A 23,277-nucleotide genomic window follows, 5' to 3' on the forward strand; every position below is an offset into this window, starting at 1 on the left:
AAAAAAGTGTCATATTATTAATATCTTGGAGTTATTTTTTCTGGAAAATCTAAACTTGTATTAGTATCCTTCTGAGTGTAAACTGATCACTAACAAATGGACAAATATATCTTTTAAAAATAACTTTATGTCTTATCCCCCAAATATGAAATGGCTGTGATAATCTTCACAAAGACATTCAGCACTTCTCTCCTAAAAATAATTAAAAATGTATCATAAGAAAAAAGTGACTGACAAAACTTATTCCTTATTATTTCAAGAAAAATAAAAGGACATTGGGAAAAGTAAAAATAAAAGTGAACACTAATCAGCCTTTAAGGAACTGAAATCGGCAGAGCAGATAACAGCCACACGGTTATGAAGGGTTCATGATTTGTTATTTTGCATGGTGAGTACTTTATCAGATTGTTAAATATCCAGTGTTAGAGTTATTTTTTATATACACACACATACATACTCATATACATACTGTCTTCTACAAAGTTTTGCCAACTCAAATAATTTGTACCAAATCAAAGAGCATAACCCAAAATGCAACACTTTGCTAATATCTAAGCCCATAGGGTTTTTCTTATAAGTCAAGGAGTAAATTATCAAATCAATGAGCCTTTCAACCATGTATAAATTATCCTTACTGGATTTCAATACAGTGAGAGTTCTATGAGAATACTAGGAAATTAGCTAGGAAACAGTTTTCAGAAAAAATGAAATTATTGAAGTTTTCAGTCATAAAGAAAAATATTCACAAGATAGGAACTTACCACAACAGACAATAGTAAAAGTAGGGAGTAGGGTCAGCAACCAGGGGCAAGAGAGAAGAGAAAAACAGAAAGCATTTTAATTAGGGAAATTTCAAAACAAATAAGCAGTAAATGGCAGCAAACACATTTGTAAAATGCAAGCATCCATTTAGGTTTAATGAGAGAAAAGCAAAAAACAAACGTGCAACAAATTTAGAAGCTACAAAGCTAAAGGTCCAGTAAAGATAGTGATAAGAATATAAACAAGAACATAAAGTCTGTGCAATTTGTACCATGCAATAACATGATGACACAATGATATTAATGTCATAACCAGTGAAAATTATTCCTTTCAGGGGTCGATTTAGCATCAAGCAGAGTAGTAAGACACTGCTCAGAGGTTTTGATATTTCATGCCTAATTTTCAGCTAATTTTATTTCATGTTGGGAAATCCATAAGGAACTTTATCCTTTATAGATAACCATGGCAAATCTCTACATATCTTAACTGAGCCACAGAAATAAAGGATCACAATTTGGTTATCAATAAGATCATATATATTTAATCTAGAGAATTAAGGTAGATATAAAAGTGCTGACTTAATCTGGAGAAAAATAAAAGGTGAGCACTATTTCAGAAATGGAAGAATTTGGTAGTAACATTTATTCCTAAGGTTTTCTATTTGGGTCCCAAAACAAGGACTGCAAAGTAAGACCAAATAGGGAAGCCTAGGCGGTTTACACAATGTCAACCTGACTAAAAAGTGATAGGCAAAGCAGACAACTTTACAAATGGACCTAGCTTTAAATAAACCTGGTTTATTATTATCTTGCTTTACCTCATCAAAGTAAACTAGGTATATTTTATAGAATTCTTTCCTTTGCAGAAAGATTTAAAACAATGGTAATAAATTCTCTCTGGTATTTTTCAGATAAAACTTGATTTGTATGTAACTTTTCACAAGTCTACCTACTACATAAAAGGAAGCACATGTAGTCTTCATTGAACGCTATAAACTATTGGGATATGAGGCATGACATTTCAAGTTCTCTTAATCTCTTTATCTCTCCCCCCAATGAAATGTACATGACAAAAGTGAATTTATTCCCTCAGTAGTGCTTATTATACTCAAGGTAAAATGATTCAAGACCAAATAAATGTAGTATTTCATCATTTCTAAGATGCACATATTTTGACCCATATTTTATTATCTCTGCAGTTGGCTTTCAACAGATGTCCTGGTTTAATATACAGAGATTCACATAGGATATAATAATGTCTTACAATTGATGGCATCTTAGATTGGGCGAAAAGTAGTGTTTTCGATTTATACCTCTGAGCAATAACACATAAATCGACCTCTGTAAAATGAGGTGAAACAATATGGTTAAAAAAGAAATCTGTGTATAAATGTTGATGAAGGAAATGCTTCAAAGGATAAAAAACAAACTAAAGTGATGGCAAAGTGGCTCATTTACCAAAGAATCTCATTAGTGTAACATATGGATTTCCATGCACTGCCTACACACACACACAACCTCTTAATAATAAATTTCTTAAAAAATAACTCAATACTTTAACAAAATTTCTTTGGTTAATGAATTCAGTTGATAGCAGATAGCAACAGAATGCCCACAGCTAGCACATGTGGGTAAAGCATTGGCAAAAGAAATCTTATCAAATCAATCTATTAGTGTCTTTAACTAACTAAAACATTACCTACCTCCCAGCCAGTACTCTGTATAATAAAAAGTAAAAAAGGGCAAGTCATAAAAAAACTGTTTAAAAAGAACAAAAAAGGCCAAAGGAAGTTCAGTAGTTTAAGGTATCATATACCATAAAATCTTCTCCACAAACACAAGACAATTAAGATATGTTAAATAGCATATTCTTTCATTCAAGACCTACAATAATTTTCTAAGTTGCTTTTTCAAAACATAGGTACTGAAATTTTGCCTTTTAAAAGTTATACTTTTTTTTAAGTGAAAAGTACAAAGTACTTTCTAAGTGAAAGTACAAATTTTGGGAAAAGAAAGCTAGCTACTAGTTTCATTTATGTATCTAAATCTCTAAGTGAGCTGTACTTCATTATAGTATCCAGGTTAAACTGGAATACAAATTACAATTTTGTTCAAATGCCAGATACAAATGAATAAAAGTTTCTTGGCTACTAACTCTACATGTCTGAGGGCTTGTGTGTATATTCTGTGACTTATAGCTCTAGCAGCTGGGATAAAATTCCTTTGAAGGTATATGTATAATTTATTATAAAAAGACCCACCTGTAATGAACATGAAACCTAATCTTTTGCAATTTCACTATTTTAGTAGATCACAATGAAATTCCAGCTTACCAGGATTACAGCCCTATTTTATTTTCAGATGATCTTAATATATCTAACAGAACAGATTAGCCTGTAGCAAGAAAGTAAAGATCAAGCTGATGGAAAATACAGTAGAACTAGTGCTGAGCAGAAAAGTGGATAATCAATATTTCAACTTCTTAGATAACAGCAGCAGCAAAAAGCAAAGAGAGCACAGGAAGGGAACAGAAAACTGGAGGAGAGAAGGCTCACTAGGATGTTTCAAGTATTCCAATGGAGACAAGACTTCAGTTTCAAGGAAATCAAATTGGATTGCCTACTGTGATTTTAAAGCAATTGTAATTTGATCCTTGTTTTTGCTGAAACGTATATTCTACAATGATCTATAAAGATCAAGTACTGAAATCATTCTATTATAATGAAATTACAGAAGATAACCATTTTACTCATTATTTTTGCTAAATACTATTTTTATATTAGAAATATATTACAAGAAAAATGAATGCAAATATCTAGGAAAAACAAAGTTAAGCTGCAGTCACTACAAATGTTATTTAATTAAGGTTTCATTCATTTAATAAAAAATTAAATATGAAAACTTTTTTAGGCAGCAAAAGATATCATTTTAAAAACAGATTTATAATTATAACCTACATTGTGAAAACAATCTAAATCATAGTTTAAGAAAATTTGCTAACTAGTAACAATCCAAAAAATATAAAAAAATTTGTGTGTAAAGTTTATGATGATCATCATTTACTTTAGGCAAATTCATATTTTGTTAATGAAACTTGCTTTGGCCAGGAACCATCATCGTGACTGTTAATGTCTAACTTGATTAAAAGAGTCATTTCATGGAATCTAGTTTGACATCAGCACAGAGCAACACAAATGCTTTTAGACAGTTTTCTCTGTTTATTCTGCAGCTGGAAATCAGAATCATTACCTGGTGAACAATTTTGCTGAATGCTTCTTGAAGTTTACCATGAATTGTGGATAGTTTCTTTGCATCACGATTAGCTTCATGAATAGGGATAAGTACTTTGTAAACTTCATTAACTGCTTCATACATGCCAGCCTATAAAAATAACATTTATAAGATATTGCTTTCTTTTATACCAATAAGAAAGTAAAATAATTACAATTATAAATTCACAATATTTCCATTAACACAATACCACTACTGAAGCTTTTCCAGCAGGACAAAAACAAACACTACGAAATTTTAACTGTATTAAGATTTAACAAAAGAATTTTACATAATGAATCATCTCCTCTGGATGGATCTCAGTAGAATGTCCAATTCTAATTATAAAAGTAATGTGTGTGAGGGGCCGGCGCTGTGGTCCAGCAGGTTAACGCCGTGGCCTGAAGCGCCTGCATTCCATATGGGCACCAGTTGAGACCCTGCTGCTCCACTTCCGATCTAGTTCTCTGCTATGGCCTGGGAAAGCAGTAGAAGATGGCTCAAGTCCTTGGGCCCCTGCACCTGCATGGGAGACCCAGAATAAGCTCCTGGCTTCGCATCGGCGCAGCTCCGGCCATTGAAGCCAATTGGGGAGTGAACCATCGGATGGAAGACACACCCTCCCACCTCACCTTTCTCTGTGTAACTCTTTCAAATAAATCTTTTTTAAGGAAAGCAATATGTATATGTATAATATACACACTTATGTACAAAAAAAATGAAAATATATACAGAGTAGAGGAATTTCTGTAAAATAAATTACTGGCCCACAATCTAAATACCGTATCACAAATGCACACACACAGACATACACAGTCATTTAATTAAAACACTATTTGGGTGGGCATGTGGGCTGGTGATTACAATGCTGGTCAGAACACCTGCATCCCATATTAGAATGCCTGGGATCGATTCCTGGCTCTGCTTCTAGCTTCCATCTAATACATACTTTGGGAGGCAGCAGCTGATGGCAAGTGGTTGGATCCCTGCACCCACAAGGGAAACCTGGATTAAGTTCCTGGCTTCTGGCTTTGGCCAGGTACAGTCCCTGCTGTTTTAGGGATTTAGGGAGTGCAAGGGAGCGTCCTCTCTTCTCTCTGTCTCTCACATAAAATACATAAGAAAAAAAAAATACTTAATCAAGAGAAAAAAACCTTTTTCCTCAGCTAATTCAGACAATCTAGGGAAGGAATTGGGATACTCAAAGCTCCTGGACTCATTATACTTAAATGAGTTGGTTCTAAATGTTAGTAACAATGAAGATGAAAACAGCAAACACTCTAGTACTTACTTAGGGACAGGCACTTAGATGAACTCATTTCACCCTAACAACAATCTCATGAGGTAGGTAGTATTATAAGATATATTTAATAGATAAGAAGTGAGACATCAGTAAGTTGAGCAATTTGTGCCTGAAGAAATACAACTACTAAGTGGCATGAGCAGGATTTGAAGTCTAGTAGTATATCTTTTAAATCTGTGTCCTTAGTTGGGGCCGGTGCTGTGGTGTAGCAGGAAAAGCCGCCGCCTGCAGTGCTGGCATCCCATATGGGTACCTGTTCTAGTCCCGGTTGCTCCACTTCTGATCCAGCTCTCTGCTATGGCCTGGGAAAGCAGTAAAAGATGGCCCAAGTCCTTGGGCCCCTGCACCTGTGTGGGAGAACCAGAAGAAGCTCCTGGCTCCTAGTTTTGGATCAGCATAGCTGCTCCCGCCACTGTGGCCATCTGGGGAGTGAACCATCAGATGGAAGACTTCTCTCTCTCACTCTCTCTGCCTCTCCTTCTCTCTCTGTGTAACTCTGACTTTCAAGTAAATAAATAAATATTTTTTAAAAAAATCCATGTCCTTAGTCAATATATTGCAAGATGAGTAAGGCCTGGAGAAGATCTCAATGAGGCAGGAAGGTAATACTGCATTATTACCTCAATCTTCCCTCTTACCCTAACATGAACCTTGGTGCTGGGATACTAAACACTCAGCACAAAGGTCAGATAAAGGTGCCCCTATCAATACTGTTCAAGAAAGTAAGCCAGGCTTTGATTATCTTTTTCTTCTCTAGTAGATACCCCATCTGGACTGCATCTAATTGTTTCAATTACATACAGATGGAAGGGAACAAGGATTGGAGTTTAGCATGGTAGGGTGGTCAGGCAACGATTCAGCATACGGTTGATAAAGCTCCAGATAACTAAGTTCCTGGCTTCCAATACCTACCTAATGCAGTTCAGTCTACATGCAATGGGATGAGTGGCCATATCTTTTCCAGGCACCAGGGCAATACTCAACATAATGAATAGATTCTCCCTTTCACTCAATAGACAAGCACTATTTATGCAGTCATATTTTACACACATACACACACACATATACATACATACATATATATATATGTATATATATATGATTCAAGCAGGAATGTAAGTCACCAAGAGATGTTCTGTTTCATTTCATTTTTTAATATAAAAGTTTTAGAACATGGTTGGTGGCAAAAGTTTTGTGAACCAAAAAAAAACAACATATCTGCTATAGATCAGGTGCTGGTTCATAAACAAGTAAGTGAAAAACATGGGACAGTGACAGTAAGCAATGATGAATCCAGAAAAAAAATTTGTTTCCAGATAGTTCTAAAGGTACTTGGAGGAAACTATTTTAAAGGACAAGCAGGGTCATATGGCAAATAAAATACATCTACTGATGTCACTGATAATTCAGAGGCATGAAACTATAGAAAGAGAATGAATAAGAGTGATCTACCATAGAGAAAGAAGCGGCTGCTTGTTCCAATAATCCCACAAGTCCTGACTCAGTAAAGTACTTTCCAGAGCAGATACCTTCTTCATCTGGAGATACTACATCATCTGAGACTGCAGATTCTTCTAAAACATTAGATGAAATATTCTAGGAGAAAAAATATTGAAAAGGTTTGTGAAATGGAATTAATTTCTCACTATGAAAAATGTGTGTGAAGAAGTAAATATAACTATTAGCTTAAGTTAGAAAAAAAGGAAAGTTGAAATAAAGGTAAAAGGCAAATTTTCACAAGCTTTCTATAATTTGAAGATGACAACCAAATTACAACACCATTGCTGAATAACTTTTTCCTTAAAAAAAATAATAATGCGATGGGGCTGGTGTTGTGGCACAGCAGGTTAAGCTGCTGTTTGTGATGCTGGCATCTCATATTCACCAGTCAATTCCAGCTGCTCCGCTTCTGATCCAGCTTCTTGCTAATATGCCTGAGAAAAGAACAGAAGACAGCCCAAGTGCTTGGGTCCCTGACACCCATGTGGGAGACCCGGATTGGAGTTCCTGGCTCCTGGCTTTGGTCTGCCTGAATCCTGACTGTTGTAGCCATTTGGGGAGGCAACTATGGCGTGGAAAAGCTCTTTCTCTCTCACTGTCTATTTCTCTGATGCTCTGTCTTTCAAATAAATAAATAAATATTTAAGAAAAAGTTGTAAGAAATAAAATTAAGAAAAATCATGGGCTAAAAAAAGTGATAGGATACAAGGAGACTATTTAAATAGTCTTTCTTTTTGATTTAACTTCTTAAAACTGTTTATAAGGGAAATTAAGGTACAAAAATGGTCTCTTGGCTTGGTAGTTCTACATCTAGTATAATAAAACTTCAGGTAGGGCCCAGTGCTGAGGTGCAGCAGCTTGAGCTGCTTCCTGCAATGCCAGTATCCTATCTGGGCACTGGTTCAAGTCCTGCTGCTCCACTTCCAATCCAACTCTCTGTTAATGTGCCTGGGAAAGCAGCAGAAAATGATGGTCCAAGTGCTTGGGCCCTGGCTGACCATGTGGGAATCCTGGATGGAGCTCCAGGCTCATGGCTTTGGCCTGGCCCAGCCCTGTCCGTTGCAGCCATTTGGGGAGCGCATCACTGGATGGAAGATTTCTGTCTCACTCCCTCTCTGTCTATAACCCTGCCTTTCAAATAAATAAATACATAAAGAATCCTAAAAACAAAAACCCCACAAATCTCAGGTATACTACATGACTTCTTTCTTAGCGAGATTGAGATCTATCATTATTTCTAAAAAAGAAATAGCATATGTCTTAAGTATTTTATTTTAACCTAAATATTTACAGTAGATGTACACTCACTTAGCAACTTTTTAAAAAGGCCTCAGGCCTTTTCTTTGTGCATGGGTCTCTAGATCATAGTTCTATATAATTTCTTTTGACTAAATAACCATAGAAGAACCTTCTTTCCAGTTTGGTTTCTTTAAAGTAGAATGAAGACTTGAACTTAAAAGAATATCAAATTATGATAGATTTCTGGAGTTCTTCCCTTAAACTTTTATACTTGTCTGGTCCAAAGTTAATTCAAGAGCAGTTGCTTTGGAGACTCACCTTTATTGGTAAATTGCCAAACATTCAACTTAGTTTTCATAGAAACAGTCACTTTCTCTCTGCATTCTGATATCATCAAAAGGCAATATTTTGTTTTTTTTTTTTGGACAGGCAGAGTGGATAGTGAGAGAGAGAGAGAGACAGAGAGAAAGGTCTTCCTTTTTGCCATTGGTTCACCCTCCAATGGCAGCCGCGGCCGGCTCATCACGCTGATCCAAAGCCAGGAGCCAGGTGCTTCTCCTGGTCTCCCATGCGGGTGCAGGGCCCAAAGACTTGGGCTATCCTCCACTGCCTTCCCGGGCCATAGCAGAGAGCTGGCCTGGAAGAGGGGCAACCAGGATAGAATCCAGCGCCCTGACCGGGACTAGAACCCGGTGCGCTGGCGCCGCAAGGCGGAGGATTAGCCTGTTAAGCCACGGCGCCGGCCTAATATTTTGTTAAATTTTATAATATGCCAGACCTGGCATTACAGATTTTGAAGAAAAGCAAAGCAAAACTGACTCTTGGTAAGCAAAATAATTCGACTAGTGGGTCAGAGTTATATACTCCTGATAGATAAAATATCACCTGAGAGTCATGGTATTAGTATATTTTCTACAAGGAAAAGAGAACGTTGGTTTTCTAGTGTGTCAAATAAGTGCCAATTAAAAGTTTCTACTGAATTCTGATTCTTCATATTTTAAGGATAACAGTTTCAAAGATGCTAAAGTCTGTGACTGATTGCAAAGTAGTAAAGGCAAAGATAATAAATATACACAGTGCCGATAAATCAGAGGTAAGAAACTGTGGAAAGAGAATTAAAAATGGATTAATGAGAATTTACAATGCATTAATGACAACAAAGGTGAAATATTAATTTACCTTGTGAAGCATCACCTTAAGTGTTTGTGCTTTCCTTACAGATAAATAATCTAAACATCAGTGAGCGTCAAAACCAAAAAAAGGTCACACCTTGACTGAATGTGTATCTGGCAGATTCCTACCTGAAATGTTACGCATCCCACAGGGAGGTATTTCCGGTCCTCCAGCATGCTCAGATACTCAGCCACGAGTGCTGCTGAGTGGACGAGGCACTGTGCAGCTTCAGCGTGATTGCTGCGTTCTGAGTGTTTGCCAGCCATGTTCTGCAACCAGGTTAATCGCAAATCTGGAGAGGTCTGGTAACCCTTGGCAATTCTAATCAGAACAGAAATTCTTCTTAATTAGCATATGCTTCTTAAGCCAAGAGGGGAGTTCAGACAGCTTGTTTGGCGTTTAATCTGTCTGGTACTGCACACAACCTATTAAGACAGTTTTTAAGGGGCCAGCGGTGTGGCATCCCATATGGGCACCAATACAAGACCCGACTGTTCCACTTCCAATCCAGCTCCCTGCTAATGTGCCTGGTAGAGCAGCAGAGGATCTCTCCCTCCCTCCTTTTCTTTCGCCCCCTTCCCTCTGTAACTCTACCTTTCAGACAAATAAAAACAAACCTTTAAGGGGCTGGCATTGTGGTGAAGAGGGTTAAGCTGCTGCCTGCAATGCCAGCATCCCATATGGGTGCTGGTTCGAGTCCTGGCTGCTCCACTTCCCATCCAGCTCCCTGTTAGTGTGCCTGGGGAAGCAGCAGAAGATGGCTCGAGTCCTTGGACTCCTGTACCCACGAGGGAGACTGGGATGAAGCTCCTTTTGCCTGTCTTTGGCCTGGAAGAAGATCCTGGCTCCTGGCTTCAGCCTGGTGCAGCTCTGGCTGTTGCAGCCAATTGGGGAGTGAACCAGCGGATGGAAGACCTCTCTCTCTCTCTGCCTCTCCTTCTTTCTCTGTGTAACTCTGACTTTCAAATAAATAAATAAATAAATCTTAAAAAAAAAAAAGAGGGGTGAGCTGGGCTGGGGGGCACCCGGGCAGGCGCCAGAAGCTGGGGCCAAGACTGGGTTCTGTTGTGGCGATCCCGTGGCTCTTTCGGAGGCTTGACTGCCTGCAATGCAGCCTGCAGAGCCCTATCTGGAACCCAGCGGCCTGGCCTGTGGCCAGCCTGTGCCCTCACAGTTTAAGAGCTCAAGCCGGGGACAATGGTGTGCATTCCCTGTATTATCATTCCGATTCTGCTCTGGATCTACAAAAAATTCTTGGAGCCATACATATACCCTCTGATTTCTCCTTTTGTTAGCCGCATGTAGCCCAGAAAAGCTGTGCAAGAATCCAATGATAAAGGGAGAGTGGACTGTAATGGCACAGATACAAATGGATTCCCAACAAAAGGACCAACAGAAATCCCTGATAAAAAGAAAGACTGAAATGACTTTCCCAATGGGATCTCAGTTGTTTCAAAAATGGATGTGATGATATGAAGCACTTTCTTCAAGACTGTCTCTGACCTTTTTCTCTGAGATCAGAACTCAGGCTATTGGGGCTGGCGCTGTGGCTCAGTGGGTTAATGCCCTGGCCTGAAACGCTGGCATCCCATATGGCCACCGGTTCTAGTCCCGGCTGTTCCTCTTTCGATCCAGCTCTCTGCTATGGCCTAGGAAAGCAGAGGAAGATGGCCCAGGTCCTTGGGCCCCTGCACCCACGTGGGAGACCTGGAGCAGGCTCCTGGCTCCTGGCTCCGGATCAGCACAGCTTCAGCCGTTGTGACCAATTGGGGAGTGAACCATCGGATGGAGGATCCCTCTCTCTGCCTCTCTCTCTGTGTAACTCTGATTTTTAAATAAACAAATAAATCCTTTAAAAAAAAAAAAGAACTCAGCCTAGCTGGTTTAGGTATTTCCCTGGTACCAATCAGGGAATATGTGGTATTTATATTGAAAATGTACTTAGTTATATTTAATGACCTCATTCCCGAGTTCCTTTTCCATTAACATAGAGTTCATTCCTATTATTGCACTTTTAATAATATGAATAAATAGAAGGTTTGTGCCAGCAAAAACAAAAAAAAAAGTAGCAAAGAACAATTCTTAAGTTTTACTATTGTATATTTTGAGATACAATAGGAATTAGAGATTTCTCAAATGTGCCCCTAGTAATTTTAAGCTTAAGTATATTTAAAATCAGAATAATTAATATTATGGTAAAATATCCATATGTTATATTTTCTTCTTAAAAGGCTGATTTTTAAAATGGTTTAAAATTTAATTTTAAATTATTTGAAAGGTAGAGGCAGAAAGAGACAGAAAGATGTCTTCCAATTTGCTGGTTGACTCTCCAAATGCCTTCAATAGCCAGGGCTGGATTAGGCCAAAGTTGGGGGACTACAACTTAACACAGGTCTCCCATGAGAGTAGCAGGGACTCAACCACTTTAGCTATCACTTGCTGCTAGATTGTGCATGAGCAGGAAGCTGAAATTGAAAGCAGAGCTGGACTTTGATATGGGATGCTGGTGTCCCAAGTGGCATCCTAACCACTGTACCAAATACCAGCCCTTAAAGACCGATTTTACACAGAAAATGAGTCTTGGGCCTGTCCTTTCCTAGTAAATCTGGGGCTCAGGATACCAAGGTGTTAACGAAGTTTTATAATTGCTTCGAAATATCCTCATTTTTGATAATAAATATACGGAACAGTATATTCTTTTTTTTTTTTTTACAGACAGAGTGGGTAGTGAGAGAGAGAGACAGAGAGAAAGGTCTTCCTTTTTGCCGTTGGTTCACCCTCCAATGGCCGCTGCAGCCGGCGCATCTCGCTGATCTGAAGCCAGGAGCCAGGTGCTTCTCCTGGTCTCCCATGCGGGTGCAGGGCCCAAGCACTTGGGCCATCCTCCACTGCCTTCCCGGGCCATAGCAGAGAGCTGGACTGGAAGAGGGGCAACCGGGACAGAATCCGGCGCCCCAAACGTGACTAGAACCCGGTGTGCCGGCACCGCAAGGCAGAGGATTAGCCTGTTAAGCCACGGTGCCGGCCCGGAACAGTATATTCTTAATAAATTCTTAAAAAGAAGTGACACAGGCTGGCGCCGCAGCTCACTTGGCTAATCCTCCACCTGCGGTGCCGGCACCCCGGGTTCTAGTCTCAGTTGGGGTGCCAGATTCTATCCCGGTTGCTCCTCTTCCAGTCCAGCTCTCTGCTGTGGCCCGGGAAGGCAGTGGAGGATGGCCCAAGTACTTGGGCCCTGCACCTGCGTGGGAGACCAGGAGGAAGCACCTGGCTCCTGGCTTCGGATCAGCGCAGCACGCCGGCTGTAGCAGACATTTGGGAGGTGAACCATTGGAAGGAAGACCTTTCTCTCTGTCTCTCTCTCTCACTGTCACTGTCTGACTCTGCCTATCAAAAAAAAAAAAAAAAAAAAAAAAAGAAGTGACACAAAGGATCTAAAAAAGCAGCCTGGAAAAGGTTCACTTTTGGGGCTGGCGCCATGGCTCACTTGGTTAATCCTTCACCTGTAGCACCAGCATCCTACATGGGTGCTGGTTCTAGTCCCGGTTGCTCCTCTTCCAGTCCAGCTCTCTGCTGTGGCCCGGGAGGGCAGTGGAGGATGGCCCAAGTGCTTGGGCCCTGCACCCACATGGGAGACCTGGAGGAAGCACCTGGCTCCTGGTTTCAGATTGGTGCAGCGCTGGCCATAGCAGCCATTTGAGGAGTGAACCAGCGGAAGGAAGACCTTTCTCTCTGTCTCTCTCTCACACTGTCTATAACTCTACCTGTCAAAAAAAAAAAGTTCACTTTTGACTGTTAAATCTACCATTAGAAAAGCACTTAGATAACTTTTGTATGTTTAGTGTTTCATCTAACATTTCCCTGTGACTTATAGGTATGAGCAAATAAAACGTATGTTACCTGTACATCAGGTCAATCAACATTTCAGGATCCTCTTGGTGTTCCTTCATTTTAACAGTATCCGAAAGGATCATATGGAGATTAAATACCAGATCTTGGACCTACAGCAGAAATCATGAAAAATGTTCTATAATTGTCATTCATTTATAATCACTAAATTAATTTAGGAGATATTTCAGAGAGAAGCATATGGAGATCCTAAAACAAATTATATAATATCAACATAATTATAGTGTAGGTATGGTAGGTAAAGTACAATAAATTTTATATATTATTCATATGACACAAAAAGAAAATTCTCTTCTGTTTTCGCCATAAGGTAGTTTGTAGAAACTAGTTTTTAACGGCAAGTTATTGTTTGATTAAAAAGGAGGAATAACTTTTCAGCATAAAGCTTTGGTTGATAATGCCTGTCTACTCTTCCACTTGTTACAAATGTCCAGAATCAAACGCCATTTCACAAAAGAAGGGTAGCTTAATTAAAAAAAAAAAACAATAAACGTTCCTATCTATGGCATTTGCTATGTGGACTGAAAGAGAAATAAAAGGATCCTCCAGCAAAATCCAATGTTTAACAACCTGGAAAGCACCTATTTAATAAGATTATTTCAATTAATGATCTAGAAAGCAGCAGTTCTGACCTGATCAGGAAATGTTGTTTCCCTCAATTCCAAATCTTCTTCAGCATACGTCAATATAGTCTTTAGAGAACGTCTTAAGAATTCTTCATTAAAATTCTGAGATGTGCCCACCAGGGAGGATAGTGACATTGTTACCTGCATTTTAACCCTGGCAAAATTCTGTAACAAAAACCCTCAGTCAGTATTTTACATGGGAGAGCTTACAGAAAAATCATATTTAATAAAGTCATTCTGAGCAAAATATTTTTAAGGTAACAAAATATGTATTACTGAAATATTTTTAAAAGAATATAAAATTCAGAAATTTGCTAATTTGCTACCAAATAGTGTTTTCAAAAAAGCCATGTGTGAGATTTGAATCGGAAATTGTTCCCACATCTTTATATTTCTCTATTATGATATATTATATATATGTTAATAGTTAACATCATTGTATAACATCATTGTATAAAGAGCTTGACAGGCATTACAAAAATTCTTAAGTTGTAGATGCAGTATTTAAATTCTAGTCATTTCATTAGCTCCACACTATATGAAGGTAATTTAATACACATTATGCATTAAGTAACTTAAGGTACAATAGTTTAGAATGATGCCTTCAAATAAGATGTCCATCAGTGAATGACTGGATAAAGAAAATGTGACACACACACACACACACACAGAGGAATATGACTCAGACATACAAAAGAATGAAATCCTGACATTTGCAACCAAACTGTTGGAACTGGAGAACAATATGCTAAGTGAAAAGAGGAGACACAGAAAGACAAATGCCACATGTTTTCTCTCATATGTAGAAAAACATTATTATAAAAAGGCATGGATGCTTTACAAAAAAGGCGTCTCTGCTTTACAAAATAGTAAGTATGTATGTATGTGTGTGTATATATATATATATGTGCAGTGAATATTAAAAATGTTAAAATTGTTAAATCTACATGTGTTCACTGAACTTTTCTTTATACTTTCCTGTATTATTTGAAAAATTGTAAAATAAAAAAGACAGGGGCCAGTGTTGTGGTATAATGGGTAAAGCTGCTGCCTGTGACTCCAGCATCCCATTTGGGTGCCAGTTTGAATCCCAGATGTTCCACTTCTGATCCAGCTCCCTGTTAATGGCCTGGGAAGATGGCCCAAGTATGAAAGAAAAATAAATCTTAAAAAAAAAAAGGCTAAAAAGTTTATTTTAGTGCAAAATTTTGAAATATCCATGCACAGTTTTTTCACAATATGTATTTTCCATGAGCATTTTTTAAAAGATCTGTGTATTTATTTGAAAGATAAGAGTTACAGAGAGAGAAGGAGAGACAGAGAGTGAGATGGTCCATCTTCTGATTCACTCCCCAAATGGCCACAATAGCCTAGGGCTGGGCCAGGCTGAAGCCAGGAGTCTGGAACTCCATCTGGGTCTCCCCTTAGTGGCAGGGAGTCCATCTTCTGCTGCTTTCCCAGGCACATTAGCAAGGAGCTCGATTGGAAGCTATACAGCTAGAACTGGTACTCAAATGGGATGCTGCCATTGTAGGTGGCAGCTTAACCCACTCCACAGAGCACTAGCCCTAATTGGGTATTTATAACATCATCTGCAGGCCATACAAATTATCACCTTAAAAATTAGCCTCCTGGGGCCAGAGCTGTGGCATAGTGGGTAAAGCCACTGCCTGCAGTGCCGGCATCTCATATGGGTGCCGGTTCAAGTCCTGGCTATTCTACTTCTGATTGAGCTCTCTGCTATAGCCTGGGAAAGCACTGGAAGATGGTCTGAGTCCTTGGGCCCCTGCACTTGCGTGGGAGACCCAGAGGAAGCTCCTGGCTCCTGGCTTCAGATCAGCACAATTCAGGCTGTTGCAGCCATTTGGGGAGTGAACCAGCAGATGGGAGACCTCTCTCTCTCTCTCTCTCTGCTTCTCAAAAAAAAAAAAAAAAAAAAAAAAAAAAAAAAAAGCCTGCTATAGATTTATTGAATTTCAAGTCCTACTTGCAGTTGCCTTGGCAGGACGAAACCAAGTGAGTTCTTGGGCCTTATGTAGCCTGCAGGTTGGACGTTCCCCGTTACTGAATTCTAAATAGAGGGTGCAGCTATTCTTGTCGTTGCCCAAGCCTAAAGTCTAGGGATCAGCCTATACGTATTCTTCCCTGTCACTGTTCATACCGTAGACACAATCTACACCACCCTCTGATTTCTTCCAATCAGTTCTTGCTGCATTTCCCGTGCTTTAATTTGCATTTTTATCATTTCTTACTGGAATTACTATAGCAACTTCCTAGTCAATCTCCCTGCCTTTTTCTTTTATCCTTCACGTCTATCTCCATGTAACATGTAGGAAATTTTTGTAAAATGCAAATTTGAACACATCATTACACTCCTATAAATACTCCAGTGGTTCCCCATAGCTCTGAGGATAAAATTCAAGTTTTCAACTCAGTATTAACTCTACGATGGGAGCTGAGAGTACAATGATTAAAAAAAAAAAATAGGTATCTCCCCGTGATAGCCTAGTCTAGGCCTCTTCAATTACAACTCTATCCCTTACTACTCTCTTCCAGGCATAAACTTCAAGGAGCACTAAAATAGTAACTCTGCATTTGCCTTTATAATTTTCCACATGCCTTTTTCTTTATCTAAAATCCTTTCCACTTATCCATATAAGTAATTCTTTCTCTGTAAAATCCATCCCTGAGCGATAAGCCGCATTTCATGTGTTTACACAGTGCTCTGTGCTTATTTCTCATTAACAACAGCAAGCACTTAACTCTGCACTTGTTCAGTGCCACTTACTGCTTTAATATTAACTGATATAGTCATCACAAAACCATCTGAAATATGTTTACGTAGTATGAGAGGACCGTGGCTTGTTCATATCATCCTCCACTAAGATGCTAAGCTACTTAAAAAACAGGACAGTCCTTTTATCTACATTTGCCTGCCAGCCACCACAGTATCCAAGACACAGTTCAACATTTTAAGGTCTGTTAATATATAAATCATATGTTTCACTGCCAGTTTCAAAAATGTATTTATTTACTTTTGTTTTGCTTGAAAGGCAGAGAGACAGAGACATAGAGATAGAGGGAAAGAGATCTTCCATCTGCTGATTCACTGCCAAAAGGCCTGAGAGACAATCAGGGCTTGGCCAGGCTGAAGTCAGGAGCCTAGAACTCAACCCAGGTCTCCAACAGGAGCACCAGGGATCCAAGCACTTAAGCTACCATCTGCTGTCTTCCAGGGTGTGCATTCGCAGAAAAGCTGAGCTGGAAGCAGAGGCACTCACACACGGAATGCAGTCATCTTAAGCAGTCTGTTACCTGCTGAGCCAAATGCCCACCCCTCACCGCCCGTTTTAAACAATCTGTTTCATTTTAGAGGCACTACCAGATACTAGTATGATAAACAGCTATTTCTTCTCTACCATATGAAGCTTTTCTAAAATAACAAAAATGTATGAAGAGAACCTAAGTGTGTTCACATTTTAGGAAGTTTATTTCAAAAACTAAGCAAGAGCAATAAAGTCACTTGATTCTTCTGTTCTGGATTAAGAAAGGGTACTTGGAGTCCTGCAGAAACAGAATAGTGTGAGAGAACAATTTTCTACTTTTTAGATTTCATGTAAAAATAACAGACGAGTAAGAAAAAGGGCATAAGCTCTATCCTCATAAAAATTGAGAATATATTAATTCACATATGAGAAAAATGCGTAAGAGTTGCCAAGATAAGCTAAGACTGAAAGAAGTTCCAACACAAGGCAAGGGAAGAAAAGCAAACAGTGGGGGTATCCTGTAGCAGGATTTGTGTACCGAGACAAGACACCAAGGCCTTTTAACAGGAAATAGTCTTCTATTATGCTGGCATAAGGCCCAGGTGGAATTTCTCATCCAAAATCCTGAGCCCCGAACAAAGACGGGTTTTCCCTTAGACACGGTTTTAGCCTCTCTGTCTTCCTTATATGGTTACCTGCATATCCCTGATTGGATATTCTAATGTTACATGGCAGCCACAGGATTGATACACTAGATGTTTTTTATTTTACACACCTACTGAGCCATCTGCTGCCTGGCGAAGGTTAACATCATTGCTGTGCACTAACAAGCAGAACCTGAAATGGTTACATAGAAGCAGATAGGACTACAGCTGACACCTTCATAGGCAAGGAGATAGCAAGTAGGTTTCATTCCCAGGACAGATGCCTCCTTTTTCTGCTTCTGACCTTGGGAAGGCCTCACCACAACGTTAATCATGTCAGTTAGAAACAAGTCTAATTAAAAGACAAAGGCCTCTGTCACAATTCTAGGGTACAAATTTTAAGCTAACGGAGAAGAACATTTCCTTTAAATAAGAAACTCAGTATTAAGTGGTAAAACTGTTTGATTTGAATAGAAAATGAACTAAAATCCAGGAGGACTGGACAGAGATAGATTGACCATAAAGTTCAGCAAAATGTGTGTACAATGGCAAAATTCTAGCAAAAACACATTCCTGAAGGATCTTTCTTTCTTTCTTTCTTTCTTTCTTTCTTTCTTTCTTTCTTTCTTTCCTTCTTTCTTTCTTATATATATATATATATATATATATATATATATATATTTATTTATTTGACAGGTAGAGTTATAGACAGTGTGAGAGAGAGACAGAGAGAAAGGTCTTCCTTCCGTTGGTTCACTCCCCAAATGGCTGCCACATTCGGCACTGCGCTGATCTGAAGCCAGGAGCCAGGTGCTTCTTCCTGGTCTCCCATGTGGGTGGCAGGGGCCCAAGCACTTGGGCCATCCTCCACTGCCCTCCCTGGCCACAGCAGAGAGCTAGACTGGAAGAGGACCTGAAGGAACTTTCGAAAAATATCTGGTCATGGGGCCAGTGCTGTGGTATAGAGGGCAAGGCCACCACCTGTGGTGCCAGCATCCCTTTCGGGCACCAGTTTGTGTTCCGGCTGCTCCTCTTCTGACCCAGCTCTCTGCTATGCCTGGGAAAGTAGTATAAGATGGCCCAAGTGTTTGGGTTCCAGCACCTACATGGGAGACACGGAAGAAGCTCCTGGCTTTTGACTTCACATCGACCCTGCTCCGGCCGTTGAGGCCATCTGGGGAATGAACCAGCAAACAGAAGACCTTTCTCTCTGTCTCTTCCTCTCTCTGTCTGTAACTCTACTTCTCAAATAAATAAATAAATAAATAAAATATTTAAAAACAGTATTTGGGTCAAGATAATCCAACTTATTATATACTCAATAAAAGATAAGGAAGACCAACATCTGGGTTAAGCCACTTGCTTTGTCTGGAAGACCAGATAAAGGAATACTTAATAGTAAAATATTCTCATAAAAAAGTCCAGTGAAATATTTCATCCTAAATTATTAAAAATTTTATGAATAAATAACTTTTCAAAAGAAAAATAAGGCAGAAATTCAACAACTCAAGGACAGAGGGCAAGAATCGAAAAGCAATTACATAAAAATGGGAGATCAAATATGAGCTGACAGAAGAAATATTTTACTCAAAAAATAAATATTAAACAAAACAAAAAATCATATGAAAATTTAAATGTTAAAAAGGAAAAGAGAAAATGATAGGTAAAAAATAAAGCCAAGGGGGAGGACATTTGGTCTAGCAGATAAGATGCCAATTGAGACCCCTGAATCCCACACTGGAGTGCCTACATTGAGTCTTTGCTCCACCTCCCAATTCCAGGCTCCTACTGCCCACCCCAGAAGGTTAGGGCTCAAGTGGCTGGGTCCTTGTCATCCGTGTAGGAGACCTGGATTGAATTCCTGGCTGCTTCCTTTGATCTGGCCCAGCTGTGACTGTTGTGGACATTAGGGGAGGGAACCAATGGATGGGAGCTCTCTGTCTCTTTGCCTCTCAACTGAAAAATAAATAAAAACTTCCTTAAAAAAGGAAAAAAAATGTTTCAACATATATAACTGGTACCCAGGAGAGAAGGCCCAAGCACTGGAACAAAACAAATATTTAATTCTATATTCAAGAAAACGTTACGAAAGAAATGAATTGAAAGTATACATTGGGGTTGGTACTGTGGCAAAGTGGATAGAGCTGTGGCCTGCAGTGCTGGCATCACATACGGGCACTAGTGCAAGTCCTGGCTGCTCCACTTATCCAGCTCTCTGCTATGGCCTGGGAAAGCAGTAGAACATGGTCCAAGTGCTTGGGCTCCTGCACCCAAGTGGGAAAACCAGAAGAAGCTCCTGGCTCCTGCCTTTGGATTGGCCCCTCTCTGCCCACTGCGGCCATCTGGGGAGTGAATCAGCAGATGGAAAACTTCTCCCTCTCTCTTGCTCTGCCTCTCTGTAACTCTGTCTTTCAAATAAATAAATAAATCTTTTAAATTACTTTTTTTTTTTTTTTGACAGGCAGAGTGGACAGTGAGAGAGATACAGAGAGAAAGGTCTTCCTTTTTGCCGTTGGTTCACCCTCCAATGGCCGCTGCGACCGGCGCACCGCGCTGATCCGAAGCCAGGAGCCAGGTGCTTCTCCTGGTCTCCCACGCGGGTGCAGGGCCCAAGGACTTGGGCCATCCTCCATTGCACTCCCAGGCCACAGCAGAGAGCTGGCCTGGAAGAAGGGCAACCGGGACAGAATCCGGCGCCCCAACCAGGACTAGAATCCGGTGTGCCGGCGCCGCAGGCGGAGGATTAGCCTATTGAGCTGCGGAGCCGGCCATAAATAAATAAATCTTCAAAAAAATAAAAGAAAGAAAGTACGCATTACGCTTGGGCAAGCATTGTGGCACAGAGGGTTAAGCCACTTCCTATGATGCCAGTTGAGTCCTGCCTGCTCAGTTTTCCATGTAGCTCCCTGCTAATGTGCCTGGGAAAGCAGCAGAAGATGGCCCAAGTCCTTAGGCCCCTGCACTTGTGTGGGAGACCTGAAGAAGCTCCTGGCTCCTGGCTTTGGATCAGTTCAGCTCTGGCTGTTGTGGCCATTTGGGTAGTGAACCAGTGGATGGAAGACCTCTCTCTCTCTGCCTCTGCCTCTCTGTAACTCTGCCTTTCAAATAAATAAGTAAATATTTTTAAAAAAACTTACTTCAGTGAAACTAATCTTTGGCTTGTTTGATAAGAAAATATCTTTCAAACACTAGATATTCATTCAGATATTAACACTTTTTCTTCTCAGGAACTGACATAATTGTGGGCTAAATAACTTTTATAGAATTAAATAATACATTTAAAATTTTTTGTAAAGTTTCAAAGTCCAAGTCATAAATAAAAGCAATGAGAATCAAACATAAATAATATCCACAGAGGGGTTGGCCTGTGGCATAGTGGGTAAAGCCACCACCTGCAGTGCCGGCATCCCATATGGGAGCTGGTTCAAGTCCCAGCTGATCCACTTCTGATCTAGCTCTCTGCTATGGCCTGGGAAAGCAGTAGAAGATAGACCAAGTGTTTGGACCCCTGCACCTCTGTGGGAGACATGGAAGAAACTCCTGGCTCCTGGCTTTGGATCAGCCCAGCTCTGGCCACTGCAGCCATTTGGGGAGTGAAGCAGTGAATGGAAGACTTTTTCTCTTTCTCTGCCTGCCTCTGCCTCTCTGTAACTCTTTCAAATATAAATAAATAAATCTTTAAAAAAATAATATCCTCAGGATAGCCTAGGGAAGCTAACCTCTTGAGGTCCAGCAATTAAGTAAAAGTCCCCCAACCATAGCCATATATTCACCACAGCTTTGCAACACCCCTTTTGCATATATTTTGTTTCTTGCTTATTTTCCATGAATGTAATATCAATGCTGCTATAAGAGAAATAAATACCAAGGAATGATACGTTGTTATGTAGTAGTGAGATTTGAAATGTTACAAACCATTGTAATAGATAACTTTTTTTTCACCCCTACAAGAACCATTTTTTTTGCCCTTGGTAGCAGTATTGTCCTCACTCAGAATTTATGATCTAAATAAAGGAAGGACTTGGGGGGTATTACATAACTAAACAGTATAGCAAAAATATAAATTTTGCTAAACATGATATCAGAAAAAAAGTGACTTGACCATATAGTTGAAGATGAAAACAACCAACAAAAGCTTTTCTTTCTTAATAAAAATAGGGGTAGAGAGGAGAGCGTATAACAAAATATAATAGAATTCCCATAAATATCTACTATAACACATATGAAAAGGCTTAATTCAAATTAGAGGTTGGATCATTAAGCAAAATTTAACTCTGTGTTGTATATAAGAAGCACACCTAAAATAAAGTTTTAAAAAAAGCAAAAACAAAAACAGCCAGGGGCCAGCACTGTGGCATAGTGGGTTAAGCAGTTGCCTGCAGAGCTGACATGCCATATGGGCACAGGTTTGAGTCCCAGCTCCTCCACTTCCCATCCAGTTCCCTGCCTGGGAAAGATGGCCCAAGTGCTTGGGCCCCTGCACCCGCATGGGAGACCTGGAGGAAGCTCCTGGCTTCTGGCTTTGGAACAGCCCAGCTCTGGCCATTGTGGCCATTTGGGGAGTGAACCAGTGGATGGAAGGCCTCTCTCTCTATCTCTCCTTCTCTTTGTAATGCTGCCTCTCAAGTAAATACATACATCTTTAAAATTAAAACAACAACAACAACAAGAAACAACCCAGGCAAAGGGAATCGAAGCAAGCTCAAATTAAAGAGAAACCGGAGATCAAGATCGTAATACCACATAGGATGGAATTCAGACTAAAAAACAAGTTTTTTAAAAAAACAATATGAGTTCTTTAAAATTCTAAAGGAGAATACTTCATATGAAGCTTAAAATGAAAATATATAATAGTTATGAATATCAATACATCAAATAAGAGCTAAAGAAGATATAGAAAAACACATGTACAAGCTTTAATTCATTTCTACCGGTCTACTAAATGGATCAAAAATAAATAAATATATAGAAAAATAGAATTATGTAATTATGTTTTTGTTGGGTACAATATATATTTAATTCAGCATTCTGAAAATAGAAATACCTCTTCTTTTTAAGTGCTTTGGAACATTCACAAAACTGATTATATGATTGGAAATGCAAATAAACACCCCCCCAGTATATATAAGGGAGAAACTGTATATACATTACATAACTACAATGCACTAAAACTAAAGGTCTGTCAACTCTTTGGGCTAAAAAGAAAATAAAAACTGAAACTGCAAAATTACTATATACCAGAACCAAGGAGACCCAAAAAGCAGTGCTTACAAGAAATCCATAGTTTAAAAAGCTTAAATAAAAAATGAAATCCTTCAAAATGCTACAACATGTAAAATAAACATTAAGCCAAGATATTTAAACTTTTATTACTTTTTAATTACGATAACAATTAAAATCTTCTAATATGCATTTACTTTCTCAATCCATCCTTTTTTATATATAGAAAGCAAAATTAGAGATTTCAATTTCTGTAAGATATCCAGGAATTAGATATTAGAGATTTCAATTTCTGTAAGATATGAGAAATATCAAGACAGTCTTAAGATTAGACTCAATATATAAAAATATCCATGTTGCCTCCCA

The 23,277-nt window shown here is 39.2% G+C and overlaps 1 protein-coding gene and 1 pseudogene across 2 annotated transcripts in view; one reads left to right on the forward strand and one right to left on the reverse strand.

Annotated features, from left to right (window-relative positions):
• The window catches only part of DOCK7 (dedicator of cytokinesis 7), a 248,232-nt gene that overhangs the window by 28,818 nt on the left and 196,137 nt on the right, over nt 1-23,277 (reverse strand). For both annotated transcript variants that reach the window (XM_062191451.1, XM_062191452.1), the window contains 5 exons: nt 13,788-13,946; nt 13,147-13,247; nt 9,375-9,567; nt 6,787-6,930; nt 4,011-4,142 (listed from right to left, as the gene is read on the reverse strand). In XM_062191451.1, the coding sequence (XP_062047435.1) occupies nt 4,011-4,142; nt 6,787-6,930; nt 9,375-9,567; nt 13,147-13,247; nt 13,788-13,946 (729 nt within the window). The remainder of the gene's footprint in view (nt 1-4,010; nt 4,143-6,786; nt 6,931-9,374; nt 9,568-13,146; nt 13,248-13,787; nt 13,947-23,277) is intronic.
• LOC133760776 (UPF0729 protein C18orf32 homolog) lies at nt 10,444-10,668 on the forward strand (annotated as a pseudogene).

Source organism: Lepus europaeus, chromosome 5 (genome assembly GCF_033115175.1).
Source record: "Lepus europaeus isolate LE1 chromosome 5, mLepTim1.pri, whole genome shotgun sequence".
NCBI lineage: Eukaryota > Metazoa > Chordata > Mammalia > Lagomorpha > Leporidae > Lepus > Lepus europaeus.